Genomic DNA, 27,206 nt, shown 5'->3' with positions numbered 1-27,206 from the left:
ACTTTGGTTTATTGCCACAAAGTGACTTACTGGCTAAACAGAAATAAGGGGAAAAAAAAAAAAACCAGCAGCAAAAGACCAAGAATGAACCAGGGGGGAGAAAAGATTTTCATATAGAAATCTCAGAAAATAACATCATTACATAACTAGTTCCCCAAACTAATAAACAATTTAGTCTTTCAGAGAGAAAAGTATGAAGAACAGAAATAAGGGGCAAAAACATTATGTATTTGTTGTCATCAGAGCAAGTAAATCACACCGGACGATGGTTTTGGCCAATTTGTCACAAAGGGCACCACTATTTTTCCTAAGACTCTTGTGAGGTAACTTTCTTTAAAAACAGTTTTCAAAGGACATGAGAGGGAAGGCCTTATAATTTAAAAGGAAAAATAAAAGTCATGGTAAAATGCACAAGAAAGCTCTTACTTCTTCCTCTCAGAGCTTAATATCCTAAACAAATCCTTAAAGTACTGAGGGACACGGACCACCACGTTCTCTGAGGGGCCAATGTCCTTTAGCTCAGGGTAGAGTCTGGTATCGATGACCTTCTTGATGTAGCCCAGCCAGTCAAACTGAGGAGAGAAAAAAAAAAAAAAACCAAGTGAGTGAACTTCTGCGGGGCAACAAGCCATAAGAAAGGAAAATAGAGTCCAGCGAACATAATCCACAGTTTGTGATGTCAGACCAAATAATTAAAGATGCAACTGCTCAAATCTAAAACATGAATGCCTGATCACTGCCACCCAGACAAGACCTATCGCTGGAATCATAAATGGAGCACGTGTTCAGAACCACCTGCAATATGGACCCCACGAGCGCACATCACCCACTCCCCTGACCCCTCCAGCGCTCTCCTCCCTGCTCTTCCACCCCCTCCACTCTCCCTCCTCGTCTTCCCTCTCCCCCTTCCTCCCCTCCTCTCCTGTGTGCTCCCTCCTTCCTTCTGGCACTCTCCCTCCCCTCCCTCCCCCTGTACTTCCCCCCCCCACCATACTTATTCCACAGACACAGATGCCTCAGCACACCTCTGGTCTTCTCTCTGGCATGGTCTTTCTTACACACGGGGACACAAACAGCAACAAAAAGGTGTCCCCTCTCACAGCACCACTATCTTGGTGTTTTTACCTGGCTAATCCAAAAGTCATTTCCACTCTTTTTCTCTTCTTTTCCTCCCTTGTCTGCCTCTACTTTGAAATGGAAAACCAATTACTCACTCGCCTAGCCTACCTTGTAGGTAGGGATGGCCACTTGCCCCAATCCTACTCAGTGAGAAATAAAGGGAAGACATCTGGGAATATTCTAGAAGGCTCTGGTTTTTTCTGGTATAAGAGATAGACATGGCCCTCACTGGCCCTTCCTCCTTCTTCCTGCCCTGATGGCAGATGTGACATATGCAGCTGTGGCAGCCACCTTACAACTGTGAGTTATCTAACACAACATCAAAAAGCCAACACACTAAGAAGAGTAGAGTGGAAAGAAAGAAGCTGGCTCTTTGACAACACTGGGCAACAGCAAAACCAGTACAGCCACCTGTGTCTAGACTTTTGTCAAATAAGAAAATGGGCTTTAAGTTTTTAAGCCACTCTTGGAAAGGTTTTCTGAAACCTTTAAAAGAAGGCATTCTGATGCACAGATAAGAGGTATTTTACGTGATGACTGACAAAGAGGATGATGACCCAAGAGACCAATGGTAGGTTTTACGAGTCAAAAATTTACAAAGAGGTGAAAAAGAATTGCTTGTCAAATGACCAGTTAAGATAAAATCTCCTCGATCATTTTCACCAACCTGGGGGATCATAGCGCTCAGCTGGGAAATGTTCATTTTGTTGTACATGGCCTCACTGGTTCGGTTTTCATGTGGAATCATTATCTGTTGGAAAGAGACTTTGGTTATTTTTTCAAATGAACCATTTCTTACTGCATGACTACTTTCTACATGTGCCAAAACATCTGCATAGTATCATAAACTTTTTTAAGATTTTGGTGTGCTGCCAAATCTGAGAGATAGAAAAAAAGATACCACTTTAGGCAAGATTAAGAAAATAAAAAGAAATTTTCCAGTCCTGTTCAGTGTGAAACACTGTCCTTGGTACAAAAATAACTACTCAAAGCCCTCCCTAACCTATAATGTGGATGGACAAAATCTATTACTGGCTCAGGTTTGACAGCCAAACTAAGGTTGGGCAATTGAGACAAACATCCCGCCGTCACCTGTGGTGTCCCGGTAATGACCTCAGTAGTTCATGGACTACAGACCACCCCTTCATCCCTAGAGGAACAGTGTCACTGAAGAGCACTACACTGTTTGAACAGCACTGCCACCCGTGACCATTCTGTCAACAGCTCGTTTCCTCACGTCTCCTATTCCCTCTGGTTTCTCTGGCCTTAAGACTCCCCTGGCCCCACTGCTAGGGGTGTGGGTTCAGCCACCAGTCAGACACACTTCCAAGTCTCCATCTCCAGCCCTGGCTCTTTCCATTCCCAGTACTTATGCTCTTGGCCAACTTGCCAATGCCAAATCTAAGCTTCTGGCCTCTGCCATGTTTAATCTAAGAAGAGCAGCAATGATGACCTTCCTCAAGGGCCATCTTAATCACTTCCATGGACAGGTAGCAGCTCCCCATGCCCCTGAGCCACACTATGATTTTGCCTTAAGGCCCTCCATCACCTGAGTCCCTTACATTAAACTTGCCACCTTCCAACTCACACAGGACTCTCCTTACCCTTGCATCCCTATCCACCATCACCACCTTCATGGTTTGAACTATAATTCAAGACTGCCTGTGATTCATTTTCTCTTTCAAGTCTTTCCAATTAGCCTCCACTTGGCTCTAATCTCAAGGGACACGCCATCAACAAGACCTCCCTTTATATACACCTCTCTAGCTGGGATCAGTTAAATGCAAACTTCCATGGCTGTATTTACATTTTTTGTGTTTAGCTAGGTTTTCCTGTCTCCCCAGCTTCAGAAGTTTCCCTAGGACTACGTGCCCCACTAATTTTCAATGTCCCTAGTGACCTGGGACTTAAGAGACAAAGGTGAGCATTACTGGCGGGCCAAAAATCCTCAAATCACAAATTTTTCAAGACAAAATCACAGAGGGCTGAGTGGCAGACATCTGCCCCTCTTTTCTAAATGCTTCAGTGCCCTCAGCTTCTCCCTCCTCGCCCTCAACTGGAGAGACTTCATGTAACTCATAAACAGCTTCCTGGCTCTAGGTGAGGCACTGCCTCCGAGAACATCCACACTCCCCCTCCCTCTACTCAGGCTCACAGGCCCAGGTTGGAGCCCTCTGGCCTCAGAGCTGTTTTCAGCTATCTGCCAGCTACATTGTCCCACCCCATGGATCTGTCACTTCATTTAGCCTCTTGACAATTCCCAGTCTTGCCTCAGCCCAGCTGTTTTTAGTTCCCTTTTTGGTCCAAATCCCTGGCTCATGGCAAGGCCTTTCCCGCTGTTCAGAGCTTCAGTCCAAATTGGATCTCTGGGTCTCCAATTAGCCTGGGAAGGGAACCCAGATGGCCTCTAGACATGGCTTAGAGGCAGTGTGTGACTCCAGGACATCTGCAGCGGTCCTTGCACAGTCTTCAAAGGTGACTTGCAGGAATGAACTTTTTGCGCTGCAAGGAGTCATCTGGAGAAAGATCCACACACACCGCTGCCGCCGAGAGAACAATTCCTCCTGACCCTGCCCATCACCCCACTCTTCACCGTGGCGCCCCCCCCCCACCACCTCGCCAAACACAAACCCAGCAACTCTCAGACTCACATGCACTTCAGGGTTTTGGCCAACTTCTGTTATAAAACACTACCAACCAATATGCAACAGTTTCTTGACAAAAGGATCATTTTTTTTTTCACTACCAGGTATCTCCACAAGCAGATTTCACCATATTTGTTCCCTCTGGTCCTGGGAATGTATACAGACTTTATACTTTGCTTCTTCTAGAAAAAGTTATTCTTTTAGGATTTCTCATGATTCTCCCATAAGTTTTTTCTTATATCTTTTTGTCTCCACCATGAGCCTGAACGAATTTAAAAGGTGACCTATACAGAACACGGCATATGACACAATGACATTCGTTAAACTGGGGCAAGAAAAGAATGAAAAACAGGCCTGGGGACAAAGCAGCAATAGAAAGGCAGCTAAAAAATGCTTACCAACATGCTTGAATACACTTTCTATATCAAATTATGTATCCACTATGGGTGCATATAGACTTTCCAAAGTTCCAATCTTAGATCAGACTGACTCTGAGTAGGAATGGTGTATAGAGTGAACTAGACTAAAAATAACCTTCTACTCAAGCCAAATCACTAAGGATGTATTAAATATATATTCTTCAGTTGAAGCCAAATAGGAGTTTCTCTAGGGAAATAAGCGTCTCTCCCTGCTGCTGTCCTTTGGCCACAGCTGAGCAGCATGTGGTCACTGAATGGGCTTCAAACAGGAGGAATGAAGAGCTCTTCTTTCTGTCATGGTTTTTCTTCCTGTTACTTCCCGGGGAGGAGGGGTGGGGATGATATTAGTTCTACCTTAGACCCAAAGGACAATGTCACAGAACACTTTTTTATTCATATTTTCATTCAGGGTATACTGCCTTTAAAATAAGGAAAAGGAAAAAAAAAGATTTTAGATTAAGACTTACCTCAGCTATCTTAATTTCCAATCTAAGCACCGACTTCATGTCATGCTCTGCTCGGGAACTATTAGCTCCCAAAAGCACGGCAGTATCCACCATGAACTTGTAAAGGGCATCCCGATACTGTAAGAGATAAAAAAGCAAGTGACCATGACAACAGCTTATTAGGAAGTATGTTTCAGGGACACGGAAGAGCAGAAACAGCGGGTGGAAATAAATGCCCTTTATTTTCACTCTGTTCTCAAAGTGTGGTATAGGCATTATGCACTACCAACTACCCACCTGCCACCTTGGGACAAAGAAGAGTGATGGCTCCTTGAGTACTGCTTCCAAGAGAGACAGAGATGTCCAGCCACCAGAGAACTGGTTTTCTGGCAACCAGAGATATTATGGATACATGAAACATCTCCAAATGAGCCCAGAATAGTTAAAAATCAGACTCCTCTTTCCAGGCAAGTAAGGCTCTAAAAAATTAATGGGGAAGAACTATTGCTAAAAGCAGGAGGCATGATCCATGAAGACTGGTGAGAACTATGATTCATTCTCTTCCAGCTCAATTTACCCACCTTCACACTAAGAAACAAAGGACAAGCGATCACAGCCCTATGTCTTTTCAGTTTTGTATGGTTTGTACAAAGTCCTCCTCACTAACTCAGGGTAAAAAGGGAGAGAAGAGAGGAATGATGAAGAGAAACCTAGCAAATATAGAATTTCTTCCCTGCATGTTCATAAACCCATTTTTAAGCTATTCATATGTTATTGGAGTGGGGGACCTTACTTTATGGGAAATGAGGAATCTTGTTGGAGGTCACCTCCCCTTTCAGATATATTTGTGAGAACTCAATACACCAGGTGTTAAACTGTTTCATACTTATGCTATGAGAATAAGATTTCCTAACAAACACCTTGATTCTGTAGAGCTGTTCTTACAATGTTTATGACTTTGAGACCTATACAGTGCTTGGCATATAGCAGGCCCTTAATAAATATTTGTTGAATCAGTAAGCAAGCTTTGCAAATAATTATAATTAGAAATGTTTTGCAATTCCCAGTTCAATTCCAAAAATATTTATTCAGTCAGTACACATGCAAGATGTATTGCTAGTCCTTCTGTGCGCATGAGGTGTACAGATGAAAAATTAAATAATACTCGAGTCTGGTCCTCAGTGTGGGATCCTGTGAGGGAGATAAACAGGTCATTATTAACTGTAACACTAGCAAGACCAAAATAAGTTTCTTAATAAAGTTGCTAAGTGCTTGGAAACTCAAGAACAGGACAATTTCAGCCTTGGGAAACCACGGACATAGTATTTAAAGGAGACAAGTTCAGGAGCAGTGAGGAGTCCTGTAAGGTGGGTGAGCTGCCTTTGTTGGGGGGAAGAATAAAAATAGATGAGACAGCAAAGGTGGTTTAGGACCAGGTCTTGAAGAGGCCTTGAACTCCCCCTCAGGAACTGAGAGCCTAGCTTATGAGCAGAAGCATGCTGGGAGCTATGCTTTGAGAAGAGAACTTGTCAAGTGGGGCTAAGAAGGCAAAGAAATGAAAGGGAGGAGGAAAGAGTTAAAAACGCTACTGGCTATCGTCAAGTCAGGGTTAACAAGGCTCTAACCTAAGGTAGTAAGTACGGAAAGCAGGGACCAGGTGGAAGAGATATTTTGAAGGCAGAATCTACAAGACCTGACTGACTGATTATAGGGTGGGGAGAATATATCAAGCCTGGTTGTTTAAAAGGTGGTGACCCCAGCAGAAACAGAGATGCCAAAAGTTCAAACAGATTGGCAAAAGTTCACTCTGTCCACTATCGAGAAGAAAAACTTGCCAACTTTCTCGGGTGAGTGCCCTCAGCCAGAAAGTTGCCTAGGATCTTGGCTAGCTTTCTGCCTGCCAGACCCTTCTAGATACAGGGTTTCCTATCAGCAAAGAAACAGGGAATTCCACTGCAAGCCTGCACTTCCCAGTCTAAGTTCCTGCATTCTTAGGCTGAGCCAGAAACCTGAGAGCTCCCTGGTTAAGGGTCTCCTGGGTCTAAGGCTCCTTTGGAAGTTTAATAAAGTTTCCAAAATGAATTCAAAGTGTCAGGAATAAACCAGCTCTAATCCAATCTCCAGGAAACTACTAGGTTTCCAAGCCAACCCAAGAAGTCGAACCAGATTGATCCCATCTGTTTCTGATTAACCTTACATTAACCTGGAGCACCAGTTAAGAAAACAGATTCCTGAGCCCCACTTCAAGTCTACTAAATCGGACTCTCCATGGCTGAGGCCGAAAAACCAACATTGAATAGAAATTTCTCAGGTGATGAATTTGGGAACCACTGTCGACTGGGTATCCATCCCCACACTTCTACAATACATTGTGAGCTCTCTGCACTTCTGAGGAATGGCTGCAAGCTCATTCCTTCATTACTCCATTTTTGGGTGTCTTCCCAGCTCAACCATGAGGGCACTGAGCACAGTGACTTGTACAGCCTTCATTCCCAGACTTTGAGGAAACAGGGAGTGTCATTTATCGGCCTGAATAAAAGGCCTTTGCTTCCTACATTGGGAAGATGGTCATCAAACACCCACAATGCTCAATTCCCTCAATTCTAGTAAAGAGTCAGGGATCTGAGAACAACTTACAAACCCAACAATGCCCAACAAGGTGCAGTCAAACTTACAGACTTGGCTTCTGTGCTATTATCAAGGTAGTCTTCCCTCACGGCTAGAGAGAGAGCTGCTTGGTCCAGCTGTTGAAACAAAATACAAAGCATTTTGCTTGCAGCATAAATTCTCAAGTACCATGGTAACAAAAGTCAAGAGATCTACACCCCAGCCATATTTTGAGCATGTGTCACCATTAGAAAAACAATTAACTACGCTCAGAGCTACTTGCAAACAGGCACTTCAGCAATGAAAGATACTATATCAGAGACCTGCCCCTGCTTCATGATTTCTAACCCTTTTGAGGTTCTATCAATATTGAATAGCATCAAAGCTATCTGAGTTGGAATAGGTCTTAGAGATTATCTGATTCTCCCCCTTATTTGATGGGTGGAGAAACAAAATCCAGGGCAGTGATGTGACTTCCCCAAGTTAACAGTAACACACCTAGGCAGAGCTCAGAGAATCATTGTCTCTTGTCACCAGACCCACCCTTCTTCTCTACAGATTATCATACTCAGTGAAGTCAGACACAGATAGACAAATACCATATGGTATCTCTTATATGTGGAATCTTAAAAAAAAAGATACAAAAGAACTTATTTATAAAACAGAAATAGACTCACAAACATAGAAAACTTATGGTTACCAAAAGGGGGGGGGGAGATAAATTAGGAGTTTGGGATTAACACATACACACTACTGTATATAAAACAGATAAGCAACAAGGACCTACTGTATAGCACAGGGAACTATATTCAGTATCTTGTAATAACCTATAACGGAAAAGAATCTGAAAAACAATATACATATATAACTGATTCAGTCTGCTGTATACCTGAAACTAACACAACACTGTAAGTCAACTATACTTCAATTTTTCAAAATGTGCTACAATTGGACATCCATTTGCCAAAAAAATTAATCTCAACCCATACCTCAAAACTTGTACAAAAATTAATTCAAGATGAATCACAGACCCACATGTAAAACCTAACACTATAAAACTTCTATAAGAAAACATAGAGGAAAATCTTTTTCCCATAAGGTGACTTTTCTTTACTCCCAGTGCCCCAAACTCTTTCTAGACAGAGTTCTTAGAAACAACACAAAAATCAGAGCCATAAGAGAAAAAATAAATTGGACTTCATCATCATTAAAATTTTTTGTTCTGTAAAAGACATTGTTAAGAGAATGAAAAAGACAAGCTACAGACAGGGAGAAAATATTTGAAAATCACATGACAAAGGACTTGTATCCAGAGTATACAAAGAGCCCTCACAACTCAGTAAGAAAACAAACCCAATTTAAAACTGGACAAAAGATCTGAACAGACACTTCACCACAAAAAATATTCAGATGGAAAATAAATTCATGAAAAGATGCTGAACATCACTAGTTATTAGCAAAAAGTAAATTAAACCCACATAAAACACCACTACACAGCTACTAGATTGGCGAAAAAAAAACCCCAAAAAAACCCAAAACCTGGTAATACCAACTGCTGACAAGGATGTGGAAAAATTGGATCACTCATACACTGCTAGTGGGAATGAAACATGGCAGAGCCACTTTGGAAACCAGTTTGACAGTTTTTTATGAAATTAAACATACACCTATGTATGACCTCTCACTTCCTAGCTATTTACCCAAGATAAATAAAAAGTATGCTCACAAAAAACCTACATGTAACATTATTCATTATCACCAAAAAATGGAAACAACCCAAATGTTCCTTAACTTGCAAATGGATAAACTCTGATACACGATGGACTGCTACTCAGTCCTAAAAAGGAATGAACTACTGATACATGCAACAACATGGGCAAATTTTAATCACATTCCAAAAAAAGGCAAAACTACAGGGACAGAAAATAGGGTTTGGGGATGGGGAAAGTGGATGACTACAAAAGGGCAACATGAGGTAAATCTGGGGCAAGTGATGGAACTATTCTCTTCCCTGGTTATGGTGGTGATTACATGACTCCATGCATTTGTAAAAACTTAAAAGGCTTGTGCATCACAAAAAGTGAATTTAACTGTATGTAAATTCTAAAATAAGTAAAATTTTTTAAAGGTCCAGAAACTTCTCTAAATCTATGGCTGTTCTTTCTTGAATATTAGTAACTGCCCAAGGACTGAGTAAAACTGATCCCAACAGCAGATTTTCTAACTTAAATCTTACTCACATATAAAAAAAAGTTAAGCCACATTAATAAAATACAAAATCTAAATGATAAATCTAAAGTTAGTGGCACCTGAATAAAAACTGGATCCTACATGCATGCCCCTATCATAAGTTTATATGTCTTTACGTTGTTTTGATCTATCTCCTCTAATTTCATCTTTCTCTTACTGTAATCTCAAAAAATTTTTAATACATAAACTCTGTATAGGATCATCATTTTTTATGAAAATCCCCTTCATACACAAGAAATTCCACAAAGGCCAAGTTAAGAGTTAGTTACGAAAAATTCAAGGAAACATATTGCTCTTGTTTCAAGGAGGAAGAAGATGTTTTCATAACATCCATCATGCCTGTATGTATTGTTAAAAACCTCAAATTATTGTGTTCGATCTTCTCTAATTGACCTCAAACAATCAAGTCACAAGCCGGCCTGGCTTCACTGTATTCCAATTCCCAGTATACCACCATTTCTTCCAAAAATTTAGTAAGCCAGGAAGATGAAACACAATATTATGATTAAGATGCTTTGGCTTTCAATTAGATTTGGACCACTTGGAGAATTTTTTGAGCTTTAGTCTCAAAGGAAAGGAAACTGTGTAGACAATATCAAGAAAGCCAAAGCTTCCCTCTGATGAAATGAAGTTAAATTCCCTTATTATAAAAGTTTAGACGATCCAAGTGAAGTTACCAGACATTTTTTAAACCTTCAGATTGCTATGGTTTCTAGGGAACATCTTAAATATACCAAACAGATTGAATAAAGTCAGTTAACCAAATCTCATTAGACACATACAAACTCTTGAGGCAAAAGGCTTTCTCAAGAGGCCAGTATTAGGACACTATGCTACCTGAGGTTTTTTAATCCCTGCATTTATAACTAATATGAATATTGCAAGTAGGAAATACGTGCTTAGGAAATACAATATTTTGAACTCAAATATGAATTTTTTTTTTTGCCAACTGCAATAAACCACAGATTAGGAAACAAAGTAGTAATACAAAAAGAAACATCACACAAATTGTGATGTAGGAAAAAGGACAAAGAAGTTAGAAAAAGTTCGTTTCCAAGGAAATCTCTCCTTGTCATCCTTATGGATTTTGCAGGCCACTGGGTGATGATGACTTTAAGTCACTGTTTCAGTAACAAATACTGAGACAACTCTGTATCCTTCCAAACACTCCTTCAGGATCACATATATTCAAGCCTTTTATTGTTCCTTAAATCCTTATTCTTGCTATCTCCTTACACAAAATAAACCCAAACATATGTAGCAAAATATGTTTTGAGGCATTAACTTCTGTTGTTTCCTGCATTTTTATACTTCCTTTCTCCCATTTAAGCCTGCGGCCAATTCTGCGCCATCTTGCCACAGGGGGAACTTCACAGAGGACCACTGTGTGCATCTGAGCAACCCTTGTTGCCAAACTGCATGTCCTGGGTGTGAGAGTACATCTGCCCATTGGAAAGGTGCCTTTTTTCTTTACCCAAAGGCGCCACCTGCTCACCCAATAGTATGCCCACAGTGCTGTGTCTTCCCGAAGGAGTCCTTTTTCTTATTTCCATGGGTTTGTAGGATTAGAAAAGCTAGGAACATTGAGTAAAGTAGAACATGACAGAAAAGGAAGTCTAAGTACAATGAGGGAGGAGAGTCTGGGGTAAGAGAGAGTTCTCCCAGAGCAAAAAGAGGATCTCCTTGACAACCAAAGAAGTCAGAGTTTCTCGTGAGCAGAGAGACCAGTCAGTGCCCCTAGAAAATGGCAGGATTCGAGAGGGGGTGGGAGGTCCAGGGCCCCAGCAGCAGAGAGGCACACTTGAAGGGGCCACGTGGGCTGGGATGGCAGGTTTCTTTTCAGAAACAGGTAACTGATGATCGGAGGGTACTCCTCCCAGTGCCCTTGGAGAAACCTGAGAAATGGGGTAGATGGGAGGTGCGGAAGGGCCGAGACTGGTTCTGTTTCCAACTAAAAGGTGAGGTGGAAGCTCAGAGTCAGAGATGAGATTGACTAAAGAAAATGCCTATTTCTCACACATCTGAACTTGAGATCTGAGAGGTGGGTTTGGCACAAAAAATGAAGAGAAACATTCCCCAAATGGTTCTGACCAGTTGCCTGGTCATGCTTTAAGGGAAAGGTACCTTTGTCATGTGCCACTGTATACTAGTATCTCTCCTGTAAACTGTCACCAAATTCAGCTCATTTAAATCTCACAGCAACAGTGAAAAGTAAATTCTAATTCTCTCTTCATTACACACAGGGAAAAAGACTGGGAGACGTAAAACAATTTGCACAAAGACATTCCATGAATAAATCACAAAGCCAAACCATGAACCTAATCTCTTTAACTCCAAAGCCTACTCTTTTTTACATTACAGCAGTGGTTTTCAAACTATGTTCCACAAAACCTAAAAGGTGCTTCAAAGGCTCCAAATATGCTGTTAGCTTTTTTAAAGTCTTAACTATTTCTAATAAAAGCAACTACATGGGCAGCCATCAATACACTAGTTTTTTTTTTTTGTCAGGTTCACTGGGTTTTATGCCGTTCTCAGAAGAAAGCTTTTCCTACCAGTTTATCTAGAAACATGCTTGAACTTCTTGCAGCTGTGTCATCATTAGGATGACTGCAGTTTTATTTTGTTAATGCAGGTGTCTGAATATTCACACATATAAAACAGTACCCACACGGAAGAACAGGAATATAACTAAAGCAAATGTGCCCTGCACTCAAATGCCAGGCCACACTCAAACATCAGTTTGGAAGAAGCTGCCATCTTGGCAGAGGAGAGCAGCAGTAAGCACATGAGTGCCTCTTTACGTTTTGAGAGTGTTCCACCATTGACAGTTCAGTGTTTCTAGGATCAGTTTAATTGAATATTAAGCGTGCAAGGCAAGCTGTTAAAAACTGATTACCATGTTCCTCTATTTCCCACGCTTCCTATAAGCTGATAGTAAAACTAGAGGCTTGATTAGATCCGAGTTCATTTTTTTCTTTTCTTTTGGCATCACTGGTGATAGTGTATGCTTCCCACCACGTGGTATCAGGAGGCATACAAAATCTGGTTGCCCCACTTTTAGCAATGCTACCATTTGATACATGAGTTCTTCTGATGTCAGTCTGATCTCCTTGTCCTGAATTTCCCCATCAACCATTCATCTAATAGTTTCAGCAGCTATTGGTGATAGCGGCTTTGATCCTTTATTTCATTAGGGATCTTTAAAAATGGTAACTTTTTATTCCTATTATTACTCCTGCATTTTTAAAACTGATTCTCCTACAAAAAAAGAATTTTCCCTCATTAGCTATTAGGTTACCCTGAAATCAGTCAAATCCAGTATGTTGTAAATTAAAATAGACATATCAACCAAATACACAACGTGATTCTTTTTTGAAACCTGAATCAAGGACCAACAGTTTAATTTTTTTTTAAAGGATATATTTGAGACAATTAGGAAAACTGAGAATTAACTGAGTATTAGATGCTAATTATGGAATTATAATTACTTTTTTGGTTGTGATAATAGTCCTTTCCATCAGATAAACACTGATGCATTTACTAGTGTAATAATCTCATACCTTGGATTTGCTATAACATGCTCCAGCCTCCCCTCCAAAAGGAGGAGTTTAGACAAAACAGGAAGAGCCAAAAGTTGCTGGCTGTTGAAGTTGGGTTGATGAGTACATGGGAGTTTGTTGTACTATTCTTTTTACTTTTATTTGTATTATTTTCAATAAATAAATTCAATCGTTAGACTAGGTCCAGAAATCGGCAAAAAATGAAATGGTTATCATTTGCCTGTGTGTGAATCAAGATCTTCCATCATGCAACAGAGTGCATAAACTTAGGTTTGAAAGAGTCTCCAGCTTACTTCAAAACACCACTTAAGGAGTTTAGAAAGGATATCATACTAGTTCTGGAATTAAGCATGACAGTCTTAAAACCTGGTGTTTGTTTAAGTGAGCAATCTATCAACATGGGACAGCGGTCGCCTGGACCATCACCATCATGTAGACCACTGAAGAGCAGGTCTCATCTGGATAGTATTAGAATATGTCTCAGTGCCATGCAGTTGTTCCATCACCCAACGTGGAAATACAGCTGTCTCTGTAACTAAGAAATTTGCTCTTGAGTAGATGGGAATTCGTTCAGTGACTAAAGATTTTTTTTATTGAGACTCCTACTGCCTAAACTAGAGATGACAAACCGCAGCCCGCAGGCTAGCCCGCCGTACACCACACGCACTTATGTTCACGCTGCCTACAGCTGCTTCACCGGGGACAACAGCAGAGTCGTCGCATGGCCCACACAGCCTAAAATATTTACTATCTGGTCCTTTACAGAAAAACATTTGAATGCCCCTTGGTATAAATCAAAAAATAAACTCCAGGGTGTCAATTTTTAAAAGTTGACTTGTAGCCAGAGAGGATAATACAGTCTAAAGGTTTTATACTTCAATGATTTAAATATCAATATATCATTATTTTCTGGTTCAACAAAGAACAGAATTGGGAGGGAAAATCACTGACTTGACAAAATTTTCATTACCAAAGTAACTGTGGAGCCAAAAAAAAAAAAAAAAAAAAAAAAACAAGATCAAAACACAAAGCAATTTGAGAAGTGTTATTTGTATTCCTGCCAAGCTCTTTCATTGATGAATTTCATTGTTGGCAGTTTTCCGACAGTCTCCTGATTTGACCAATGTAATACTCCACCTCGCAGTATGTCCTCATGGCCAATTCCTTTATGGAAGAGATGTTTACTCTCCCAACCAAAAATGCACCCAACCACTTAGACCAGAGCAAGCTCTCTTATCTTTTGAAAGGAAGGACAAGAGACTCAAGACTAAACTTGACAATGAAATCTTAGGCATGTACACAAGATGTTAGCGAAAGGAAAACAAGGACTCATAGCACGGGTTCACTCCTCCATCAGGGGAGGGAGGAGATCAGAGGAAGAGTAGTTCAGAAAGTCTCTGCAGGTCTGTCCCCCCTGGAATTTAGGGGCCCCACACATACTCAGGGTAGATATTTGAGGGCCAGATCACAGATCACTTGAAATTCACTCACTGGCTTCCTGAAAGACTGACAAAACCAGTTTGTTCCTGATTTACATTCTGTAAATGTGGGGGAGGGAGAGGGGATAGTCTAGATCCTAGCGGTTAACAGAATTTTTAACCCTATCATTTCACTAAGGTGGTAAGAGTCTCTTTCCCTGGGAAGGCAACCCAAAAGGTCAACCTTGGACTGAACAGAGAACATGAACAAGTCCTCACTATACCTTCAAGATGTGTTTGCTGGACACCTTGTCATCAGAAGACACATACAAACGGATGAACACAGAATTACTGTACTGGCCACGAAACGTTGCAAGCGTCTGCAGGAGGCTGAACTTTCTCTCTGACCAAACCCCTTCAGGACCAATATTAGATTCAAGCACAGGCCAGCGGAAAGGTGAGTGCCGCAGGATATGTAGCAGTGGCTTGGCATCTGCTTTTTCAATCGCTTCTGAAAGGGAGCAAATATGAAGGGAGAGTTAGAATTGCAAAGAACTGGATCACCAAACTAGAAAACAAGTATATCTTCTCAAGAGAAAATTCCAGTAAGGCCCCAACCTAACTTTTTGGGAGAGGTGCAGTGGATTGAGCATGACCACAGAGACAGAACTACCCATGACTCACACTTCAACATGACTGTCTAAACCTAGTGTTCTTGTCAGGAGAACTGACTAGGGAACCTGCCCAACATTTCCAATAAAAGGCAGGCTCACTATATTGACCCAAGCCAATAAGCATTGTGAAGCTGATAACACTCTGCAAGACTACAGAATAGTCCTAACTAAAGGAAACTGCTCGATAAAACTAATCATTCCCCAATAAAAATGAATCACTGCCTCAGACTCTTTCATCATCTTTGACTGCCCTCTTCTAGCTCACCAAATAATGCCCCAAAACCTAAACAAGTTAACATGCTTCCCAGAGGTACTGGCTTCTTCCTGCAATGGTCTTGACAAAACAAACCAGGTAAAACGTCAAGTGTCTCCTTTAACTCTAATCAGACCCAGGATGCTGAGACCAGCCTACAGCACCCAACAAAGATGCCTGTTAGGCTGATAGAGAAGCAGAAGGAGCCTGGCCCACCTGGGAATCTGGGTTTCTCTAGGCCCCAGGAGGTTCCATGGGACATAGCAACACTCCCAAGTGCCCTCCCTCCCAGGCTCCTCCTCAAATCAGACGTAGCCTCCAGATTCCGGTTTCTGTACCACATGCAGTAGGGTTTGCCCTTCTGACCCTGCCCAAGTTTCTCATGGACCAACTAACCCAAAGAATTCAAACCACCCACAGAAATAAAATTTTCTTATTTTCGCCATCAAGCCAGGAACAGGACATTAAGACCAGGCTAGTCAAAATTCAGTCTCGGAGAATTGCTCCTTCCTTAAACAACATTTTAATAGAAATCTTAGTAGTTATCTTTTTACTTAAACAATATCTATAACCATTAATAGAAGTCTGAAGAATAAGGGTGGTAAATATTTTATTTATTTTCTTTATTACTCACTCTCATTCATGCAAGATGAATAAAGGATTTTGGCTTTCTGTATGGCTTCAGTGTCCCTCCTTCTACTGACTGATTTCTCCAAAAGCACTAGAAAGGGTAAAAAGGGATTCATTAGTATCCACCTACACATGGTGCTGAGTTGGAGGTCATCTGATAATCACAGTCATAGTCTCCAGAAAGTTAAATGTAAAGACAGACAACTCTGCAAAAGACACATCTATAAAAGACACTCAGACAGAAGAACCTATTCCATGTTGCTTGAGGTTCAAATAAAAAATATTTAACATTCTCTTCTCCAAGGTTCTCCTAATTCAAAGAAACCAAAAGTTCAATTTCCAACTGAGACTGGACCTTCCACAGGGGTTAATGTTTTCTCCCACCTACACAAAAAGAAACAGAATTCATTTATTTAAGAACCAAAAACAACTGAACTCCATTTCTTGTTTCTGCACCGAGTAATATTCTCAACGGAGGCAATTTCATCAGGGTCGAGTTTCTTAAGATTTTTTGACAGCCCGGCCCCTCAGGGAGGTCACCTGGAAGAAATTTCCTATTAGAAGTTTTATTCAATGTTGCATAAACACACTGAGGACACGAAAGACGTTGTTTAGACAGGAAATGGAGAAGCAAGAATGGAAAGCCTACCCAGATTGCCTGAAAACTTGCCCATTTACACATTCAAAGTCCTGGCCATTTAAAATGAGGCCATGTATATAAAATGGTTGCCAGTATGGACATAAGCCCACCTGAAGAATGACTTTCTATTTATAAAATCACTGATGCTATTGTTTGAAGGTAGAAAATGATACCTGTCACTATTTCATGAAATAAGGAACTAGGAAAGCCAAGACTCAATAAAAACTACCCTCCGCCCCAAAAATACCATCTTAGATGTATAAGAGAGTATCAATTTACTGACATGAAGCCAAGACAAAGAATCCCCACACAGCACCACGGCAATCCCTTCATCGAGCTATGTCAAACTGCAATTGTCAAGGCATTTACCTCTGAAACACCCTAGCAGCTTCCAAATGATGGTACAACAGATGCTCCTACAATACTTGGAATAGCTTTCAAGATACAACGTACAGTGGTAATCAAGTTAAATAATTACATATTCCCTAAAGAGGGATCTACTTCTAAACTAGAAGTTCTACATTTCAAAAACAATGCAACCCAGAGCTTCTGTCCAGTTTTCTGTAAGCACCTGTACATCAAACAAGTTCATATAACTAGATAGATTCAATTAAAGTTGAACTGGATATGGGCCTATCAATTATTTCAACTTGTTCATTTCTTATGTATTATCATAGCAATAAAAGTGGGATAACTAGCCCCAAGGATAAAGGAAGGAGACTTTTTTTAATAAACAGAAATCTCTAAAACCATAGCCACATATATTTCTATTCAAATTAGATCATGTGCCTTTCCACCATATTGCTTCCACAGTCACTGGATTGCTGGGGGGAGACATTTGAAAGTAATCCAAATTTCATTTCATTTAGGGATGTAACATTATTCTGATACTATAAACACTCCACAGGCTGCAAGCATGAATACCTTGAGGACCAAAAACAAGCCATAGAACAAAAGAACTTAAAGTATTAAGTACGTACCTGAGTGTGCACCCAAGGCACTGTGTCTCACGAGAAGAGGGAAGACATGTATATACAAAATAGGGCAATCCCCAAACCCTGGCCATGCACAACCATCAATAATTTGTATGCATCAGAATTCTGGTTTCTGTGCCAGAATTTGGCTTTTAAAACAAATTTAGCTATCACAGGTTTCTTGTTATACCCTTCCCCTTCTCCTCACCTCCTCTTCATACCCAAGCAGGCAGGAGAGCACTGATATGCACATAGTGTTGTGACAATCAGTTGGCAGCATCCATTTTATCTATCTCTGTATTTGAATTAGTGGCAAGAAGAATTCAATCTAGCCTGGAGAGTCATTAATGAGCAGAAAATAAAGCCTCTCAAAGGCAATTACTCAGGTTATTAAAATGTCCCTAAAGCACTGAGACGGGCTCATGGGTCACCCATATAAGGGCTTTCCCATCATAATCTGTATTGTTTCTTGGAAGATTTCTCAGTCTCCCCTCACCCCCATGCAGGTATTCTAACCAAGTGACAAAGAAAAGGGAAACTCCAGTTCATAATAACCTATAGTGCAACAAACCTCAGATTCTAAAATCAGTTTCAAGTGTCTCTGATCATCAAAATTTGATATATATATATGTATGTATGTGTATGCGTGTATATGTATATATCTGTGTATACATAATGTAAGTATGTTTTTTCTCACTATGCTCAAATAAAATTTTTTTACCAAAAAAAAAAAAAGGCAAAATAATAGACATAGTCAAGGGGGTGAGCTCTCACTCACAAAGACCCGGGTTCCAGATGCAGCTTGCTGCTATTGTCTACCTGGAACTTCAGCAAGTTACTTAATCTCTCTAAGCCTCAGTTTCTTCATCTGTAAATCTGGATAAATACTGGTGCCTACCTCCCAGGGCTGTGGTGAGGAGTGAACACTTTGATGCACAGAAAGTCCCTATCTCAATGCCATAACACATGGCAAGTGATCAGTCAATCAATGGGGGCTTAAACCAGCTTCCAGGCTGAGTCAGCCATACACAAAATTGTCATCAAGCTTGTTTCTAGTGCTTCCTCCGTAAATGTTTTCTCCTCCCTTCTCAGGATACTGGTCTCCAAAGGCCTTCTGCTAACCTAAGACATTGGTACTCCTTGTGCAGGACTCTTTCATCAACTGGACCTGCCCTAAGAGCCAAGCAAAACCCCATGCTCTCAGCATCTCTGCTGCTTCCATAGTAGTGGTAATGCTCCGGCAAGAGAGAAACTCTGAAAATATCTGGCTCCATTCCTCAACCCAGACAACAAAGTCTTTTCCTTCTGTAAACTTTTTTCAGTGCAATTATAACATACACAGAGAAAAGTGCACCTGTCATAAATCTGAAGGACTTTCACAAAGTTAACGTATGCATGTAATCAACATTATGACCAGAACCCCAGGAGCTCCTGTGCTTCCCTCCAGTCACTATCTCCAATCAAGAAAACCAACATTCTCTTTTGTGAAGTGCTTCCTCAACTATTTCCCACATTTTTATTGGGAATCTACCTTTTTCGTATTGATTTATAGAAGTTCTTTATATATTCTACACACAAGTCCTGTATTGAATATTTGTATTACAAAATCTTCTTCCATTCCACAGACTTCATTTTTTCTTAGCGGTATCACGTGATGAACTGAACTTAGTTTAATGTAGTCCAGTGTGACCATTTGTTCCATCTATGGCAAGCATATTTTGTGTCCTATTTAAGAAATCTTTGCCTACCCTGAGGTCATGAAGATCCTGCCTAATGTCTTCCTCTAGAATCTTTACTGTTTCACATTTAGATCCACAGTCCATATAGAAATTGGTTTTGCACACCCACTGTGGACAGCCATGCCATTGTAACATAAACCTGGCCTCAAAGGGGACGAATCATGTGAAAATTTTAGTAAAGAAGGTGTTTTTGGTCACTGGGTCTCACATTCATCTGTGAACATCCAGGGCTTAGTGCTTGGCATGGCTGGTGTTCAATGTTTGTGCAGCTGAATTCCTGGCAAACAAAGTCTGAGAGTTTTTCACCCAAATGAAAAGGAAATGTGAGAAGTTGGACTAACTTCTTTTATTATTTCTTTTTATAATCAGCAGTGTCCTGATAGCATAAACATCCATGATCTCCTTTTCTCACATTCCAGTCCCTGTAGCAACCATACAATGACATCCAAGATCGTGTCTGTTTCTGAAAATACCAGTTTTTATGCTACCCAAGTCTTATTTCACCAGTGGTCTCAGGTTAATCAGCCACTTCCACTTTCCTGCTCTTCTGTGGAGGGGGGTGCCGAATACTTAGTTGGCATTCAACCTCCTTTAAGCTCAGAAGCCAGGTGAGATTACTAATTCTACTCACTCATCCCATTTCTCCTGCTCAGACAGGGCCTTTACTGAGAGCTCTGGAACAGGAAGAAGAAATTCCAAAGGAAGAAGGACAATACTCCCGAGGACTGAGAAGTCCCCTGGTAAGGCAAGAGCTCACAACAGTCACGAGCAGCTCAGGCCAGTCAAGTGGAGTTTGGGAAATATTCAGGACTTTCCTAACTAACACTGTTTTCAAAAACTCCACACGCACAAACTTTCAGGCCCGTGAGCAAACACCTACCAAGAACCTCAGCACTGAGCTGATGCCATCTGAAGGAGAGAGCTCCCAGAGCACAGGAACTCTTTCAAAACACCCTCCTTTCTGTTCTTTCTCCAGACCCTGTAATCTCTCTATGTGCCTATTCTAAAGGGGATCCTCTGGCTACGTGCTAAGAGATCAATGAATGCTGGAGCTGTTTGCCTGATTTGCTTAATAGAAACAACAACTGCATTCTAGAACCTCCAGTCAAACATCATCCAGGTGCATTCTCAATTTCATGTAGATTATGCCAACGTTTCCCTTAGAAATCAGGGGGAGCGTCCTTTTAATTCTAGTGAGAGAAAGAACATGAAAAATCAACTCTGGAAAACCAAATCTACATTTTAAGGGAAGGTGTGTCCTTCCACACCTACATAAGAAACAGAATGCTCTCTAGACATATATTTTTTTAAAAATCTATCATATCATAGCCTGCCTGGTTTCTCCTTTGGTGGTACTTTAAAGCTACTTTCAGATGGTCCATGGCTCTAATGTCACCTCTAATCTTACTATTTTTAGTCTCTGTTGATTTTCCAGGCTGCAGACTTCAATCTGGTTTCCAGGCTCCTCAGTTTATTTACCGTACTGAGAAATTTCATTTTTCTAACTCACACTGCATGGATATTAAATTCTTATGCAGTTAGACCTGGAGACTCTAAATCAGCTTGCAAAGGCCGTTGTTATTCTCATTAAAAAATAAAATTCCAGTTAACTAAGTCATGGTCTGTGGATCCCGTAACCCTCATGTTTTCACACGGATTGTGTGACACTCGACTTTGCAGTTCTTCAGCCACATAGCCGGTCAAGCATGGGATTAACTGAGTCTGTTTGACATACTGAAAAGACAATAAGAGCTGATATTTCTCATTCTTCTGGAAAACTCCCATCTAAATATAGGGAGAGAAGCTGTCAGAATGCTTTTCTCTGTTCATTTTTTATGATCACCTCATAAATGATCATTGTTGGCTGGCATTAGCTTAAGAAAAAGGGACAGAGATTACTTTAAAGGCATTAAAAACCTCTAAGTCATCGATCTAAATCACGGGTTACCAAATAACATAAAAATATCCCCCTTTTAACACAAAAGACCTCTTTGTCCATAATGAAATCAATTTTATACAACTGCCAGACACTACAAAAGTCTAACAGAAGGCAACTCTTTTATTATGTTGACTTATAAGTGAATTTTTAAGGATTACACTTACCAAGGTCACACTTCAAAATAATTTAACTTAAATTTTAAGATTACTCTTTGATAGTATATCATTACAATGATTCTGCCAACATGATATTTTAACTCATAAAAACAGTTTCTCTGTTTAGATAATTTGTATCATAACAGATAATTTAATGTAAGGAAGGCCTGTGCTGAACTCAATGTCATTAAAATTCATCTTCAGTTTTTTTCCTATAATAAGAACCTTAATATCACCTGCTTATTTCTACCATCTTAACATTACAAGGAAAAGTCCGTGTATGGCTATATGGTCCCTGCAGTGGTCCTTCCTGAGCAGTCCCAAGACATCCAAGGATCCTAGTGACAGTGTTCATTTATTAAGCACCTGCTCTGAACAAGGTGTACTATATTAATGACCCCAATTAATCCCCCACCAACCCTAAACAGCATGAACCGTTAACCCTATTCTACAAGCAAGATAACTGTAAAAACTTGTCCAACGAAACTCAGCTAGTAAAGGTTAGAGCTTGGATCTGGACCCAAGTCTCTGATTCCTGCTCGGATGACCATTAGGTACCCACCAGTAAAATTCTGCAGGGCACTTTCCTGCACGAGAACAAGGCCCCCAGGTGGCTAAATCAGAGGCAGCAACGTGCTCAGGGACTTTCTTGACAGATCTCTCCATTGTAACTGGAAGAAAGGCCTTCCCTGGTTTTACCAAGACTTGTTTTTCACTGCAGTGGAGTGACTCTGTGCTAAGCCATCTTCACCCTTTGCCCTGTCACCCTATTTGTGACCAGGGACACACACTCCTGAGGCACCTACCCAGAGGCAGGAGCCCTGGTGAGGTTAGATCAAAACAAAATGAGCTGGTCCCTAAGGCATGACTTTACATAATGTCCTAGACTAAACCAGGGGTTTCTAAACTTGAGCATGCATCAGTATCATCAGAGGGGCTTGTTAAAACACAGAGTATTGGGTCCTTCTGCCAGAGCATCTGATTCAGCAGGTCTGGGGTGGGGCCCAGACATTTGCATTTCAAACAAATGCTGATGATACAGGAAGAGGATCATACTTTGAGAACCAGTACTTTCAACCAACAGCACTCACCAGCCATCCCTTTCCCCCAAACTTTACTGAAGTATAGTTGACAGTTATTAGCAGTCCTTTGATGTCTGTGAGCCCAGGACATCACTAGCCCAGATTCCTTCCTCCCCCATTCCCTAGTGGCCCAGTCAAATCAGGAGTTTTAGCCTTTCTTTGCTGATTTCCTCACTCTGCAGCTCCATTTTAATTCAGTGTCAACATTCTTTACAGAGAGCATTACTTTCTCTTGTCCTGGAAACACTCTCCTTGCATTGGCCCATTTAGGTCTAAGTTAGTCCTCAGTTCTGCAAAACTCAGCTTTAAAAAGTTCCTTTCTTAAAGGTGAAATGCAACAGGGTTTTGAGGTGAGAGTCGATTCACTGGTTTAAGAGAGAAAAAAAATCAGCACTATGCCGGAAAGACTTCCAAAATGAAAAAACAATACAGGATAGCTATTTTCAACTCCTGCTTATACCACACCCTACGAAGAGGAAGAAATACTGAATCCCCGGATCCTAAAAAATCTGAGCTCCAGACTTCATGATTCCTCTCTCATCTACGACAGCGGCATCAAAACACTGTAAACATAGGTTTAAAAAGCCACTTCCCAACTAACCCCTGTTTTCACTCCCACCTTCCCTGAGGAGGTGAGAGCAGCAGAGGTTCTATTCTTGGCTGTTCAAACCACAGTGTGCGGTTGAGGGAGGCTATCCTCTAAAAGTGGGTTTCTGACAGTGAGGGGTTCGGAGCTGGGCTCTCTTTCCTTCTCTATCCAGAATCCTCTCCTGCAAAAGATGGGAAGCAACAGCACCCTTGGCAGGAGCAGAGGACCCAAAGGGCCAAAGGACCAAAGGGCTGGGGTGGGGGGGACCAGAATTAACCTCACTGCCCATTGGCTGTGGCTTCGGCTCCCCTCACTGATTCTGCCCAGTGCCTGGGGGTGTTTCAAAAAAAACAGGGGCCACAAAGAAGAGAAAATGACCCTTCATGCTGAACTGAGAATAAAAGAGAGAAAAGGATGCCGAATAATACTTGAGGTTTTCTGTAACAAGGAAGACAAACTCTACCTTCATCTGGGTCCCAAGCTAGAAAACAGAACAGCATGCCAGGGCCTTCTGAACTATCTTCATACATCAATCCCCTCCTCTGAGCCATCCCCCACATGCAGTCCGTGTGCTCCGGCAAAATGCATCACTCATTGCCCCCTTGACATGACATTTACAAATGGCTTCCTGTTGCCGGAGGATAAAAGCTGAAATCTTTACACTGCCTACAAGGCCTGTGAGCTTCAGCCCCTCCTCTCCCTTCAGTTCTATCTTGTGTCCCCTTTCCCCTCCAGCTCTGAGCTCCAATCACACCGGGCTTCTTGGGTTTCCTCAAAGGCACCAGCTGGACAGAGGCTCTGCTCATGCAACTCTTTCCGCGTGGGTTAAAATTGGAGACATTTGAAATGTTAGACCCATAATCTGTGGGGGACAAATTATATGGCTGGATTGGTTTGGGCAAGTCACATAATTTTCTTGACCTTCGCTTCCTCAGATGTAGGGCAAAGACAGAAATAAACAATGAGGGCCAACATCACAGAATTAGAATGAGGAACCATAGAGAAAACAAATGATTCACTAAAGGAATAAAATTAGTAACAAGAAATGCACGGGCCTTGAGGAAGTGAATTTATGAATTCAGAATAGACAGCAGGTAGGAGAAGCAGTTCAATTTGGAACTCAGTCTAAAAGGCCACTACAGGAAATCTCTGTTTAGTGCCACAGGCAGACCTGTGAGTATACTAGCGCATGTATGTGAGTGTGTATGTTTCTCTTCCAGAAACGTAAGTTCCCACACGTATTTCAACTGTTGTTGAAAATAAAATTCCCCTCTCGTTTTATAAGTTAAAAGGTCCACGCATGTCTTAGAAAGTATCTGTCACTGCAGAAATATCAACACCGATGAGGCTTTCCAAACAAACATATCTTGTTTGTGACAAGCTATTATCCAACCAGCCTACAATTAATTTTCCTGTTATGGGTAGTGCCTTTTTACATGGAATGTTCTCTTGACACTTTAAAGCAAATAGTCCGTCATTACTAATTCATTTAGTATACACACAGATGATATTAATCACAATGAACTAATGTGGTATTAATGGGTGGGTTATTAATCTGCAATTACATGCAGATTTCCTAATAAATTCCAGTTGTCCAAGTTTTCTGAGGAGGAAGGCAAAGGAAAACAAAATGAACAAATCTTTCAGAAAACAAATTAAAGGGAAGAAATACCTCTCCCTGTACCATAAGAGAGGACACACAAAATTCTTGTTTTCTTTTTATCCTAAGAAATCTTTGCTCTTACCCAATACAATGACATTTGCAATATATAGGGTTTCATCAAAATAGTAATATGAACGGAAGAAAAACAAACCACCCCTGCACCCTGGAGAGGTGCTGCTTTACTGATATACCACGTCCTCAAATATAGCAAAGTCTGGCTGCTCAATGTTTGGTCCCTGGAATAGTAGTGGGGCATCACCTGAGAACTTGCCAGAAATGTAGACTCAGGTCCCTTCTCAGACCTACTGAAACATGATCTGCTTTTTAACAAGATTCCCATGTTATCCACATACACATTCAAGGTTGAGAATGGTATCAAAGTACAGCTTTGCAGCTACAAACTAGCATATAAGAAGGAAGAGGGGGAGTGTTGCTTATACGTCACTGAACATTAAAGCCTAGGTGTGCTGAGGAGGGAAATCATGCAAATCTCATTGAAACTGTTCAAGGTACACAAACAAGGTGGATATGACAGAAGTTGGGGAACCTGGATTATGAGAAATACAATTTACATATCATATTTCATGAAATCTAAGAAGCTTTTTTTTTTTCACATCTTAACATCTCTGAAATTGGAATCCATCTTAAAACTGTCAGCTAGGCACAGTCACGACGTAGATGCCATTGCCTGCCCACGCGTGACCTTGACCTAGCAGCTCTCATCATTGGCACTTCAAATGAGTTGGTTGCATGGCTAGCAAGTTGTCACTTAACGTTTCTTCAGGAAGATTCACTACAATTTGGCAATGAAATTAAAACTTACTACATATTCAAAAAGGCAGTCTTGGAGGAAAATCCCTGAGATGATTGAGAGCATGTTTTAGAGAAATGCTGAATCACTGCCATTATTGATGGAAAGAGAATAATATTTTGTGAGAAAACAAAAGTATTGATGATTTCAAATCAAAAAATACTATGAGGAAGTTTTTGGAATAACTTAGCCCATTTCTTTTGCTTGCATATTCTATTTTAATTAATGCAAAAGAGTAATATATGATAAAAATTAATGTCTAAGTCTAAAAGAACCTGCAATGAATATGAAATAAAAAGTTATAAGAAGCCAATGTGTAATAGCTTAGTCTTGTTTCATATACATGAAACAACAGGGCATCTTACAGTTGACAGTCTTTTTGATTCAATGAAATATGGTATTAATTTACTTGAGGCTATGAAAAACTCAGCAGTGTTTGTGTGCTCTCTTGCTTAATTTTAAGTCAATAAATATAACCAACAAAATTGCATGTCACTATAGCATTACCACTACAGAAGACTCAGTATTTTTCATTCTGGGAAATAATAAATGTGTCCAGAATATTCAAGCTGTGTTTGGATTTGAATAAAAGAAAGCAATAAAAAATTACTCCAAATGAGTCCAAGAGCATTTTAAGGACAAGTGAACCTCCGGGTGAGATGAGACATTTTAATTCCTGAATATTGGGTTTCACATCCAGGTCTCAGGGGCAAAAATACAAGCTTGGCCGAGCGGAAAGGCAGGCGTGAGGCCTCTGGCAAGAGCAGCCCCGTGGGCGTCCCGCCACCCCGTGGGCTGTGCAGCCTTCAGACCTCAGCCAGAGCCACAATCGCCTCCTTTCCTCACCCAGCACTTCCCGCGTGGTCCCCACTAGACATGCCTCCTTCTGGCAATGACCTGCAGTTTTCAAACCCCAACTTCCTCTTCCCCACAGCTCAAAGCTTCCAGACTGGCACCAACACTTCTGACCTCAATTAAAATAATAGAATTTGTACGTCTTAATTAACTTGCACTGGTGTGTATCAAGGGAGGAAAAAGAAATCTCTTTTCTTACATTATCCAGGACTTCGCCAAAATGTTGGGAAACGCAAATTGAGAGAAATTAATAAAACAGTTGGGGTACTGCCCGACATTCTTTAATGTCAACTAGCAAAGCATATTGCCAGACTGGTTATTTTGAATGGATCTCATTTCACAAAACTCACAGAATATTCTCTAATGGACAGCAGCTACAGTTCTCTACTAGGTTAGTTTGGACATTGCCCTTGAGTAGGTTCTCAAACTTGGCTGCATGTTAGAATCACCTGTGGGGGAGGGGTGGTTAAAAATCCGGAAGCCCAGGCTGCACCCCCAGACCAATTACATCAGAACCTGTGAGGATGGGCCCCGGGCACCTGTGTCTTTATTTTGGGGGGGGGGGTAATTAGGTTTATTTATTTATTTATTCTTAGAGGAGGTACTGGGGATTGAACCCAGGACGCCATGCAGGCTAAACATGTGCTCTACCACTTGAGCTATACCCTTCCCCCATCTGCGTCTTTTAAGCTCCCCAGTGATTTCAGCGTGCAGCCAGGCTTGAGAAGCACTGGTCTA

General features: G+C 41.0%; 1 protein-coding gene across 2 annotated transcripts in view; it reads right to left on the bottom strand.

Moving 5' to 3' along the window:
• The window catches only part of PHEX (phosphate regulating endopeptidase X-linked), a 171,837-nt gene that overhangs the window by 118,950 nt on the left and 25,681 nt on the right, over window positions 1–27,206 (bottom strand). For both annotated transcript variants that reach the window (XM_074359209.1, XM_010970301.2), the window contains 6 exons: window positions 16,026–16,112; window positions 14,749–14,975; window positions 7,305–7,373; window positions 4,651–4,767; window positions 1,787–1,870; window positions 427–572 (listed from right to left, as the gene is read on the bottom strand). In XM_074359209.1, the coding sequence (XP_074215310.1) occupies window positions 427–572; window positions 1,787–1,870; window positions 4,651–4,767; window positions 7,305–7,373; window positions 14,749–14,975; window positions 16,026–16,112 (730 nt within the window). The remainder of the gene's footprint in view (window positions 1–426; window positions 573–1,786; window positions 1,871–4,650; window positions 4,768–7,304; window positions 7,374–14,748; window positions 14,976–16,025; window positions 16,113–27,206) is intronic.

The sequence above is a fragment of the Camelus bactrianus genome, chromosome X (genome assembly GCF_048773025.1).
Source record: "Camelus bactrianus isolate YW-2024 breed Bactrian camel chromosome X, ASM4877302v1, whole genome shotgun sequence".
Classification (NCBI taxonomy): domain Eukaryota; kingdom Metazoa; phylum Chordata; class Mammalia; order Artiodactyla; family Camelidae; genus Camelus; species Camelus bactrianus.
Note: the sequence above shows the minus strand (reverse complement) of the source record. Positions and strands in the feature narration are given on the sequence as shown.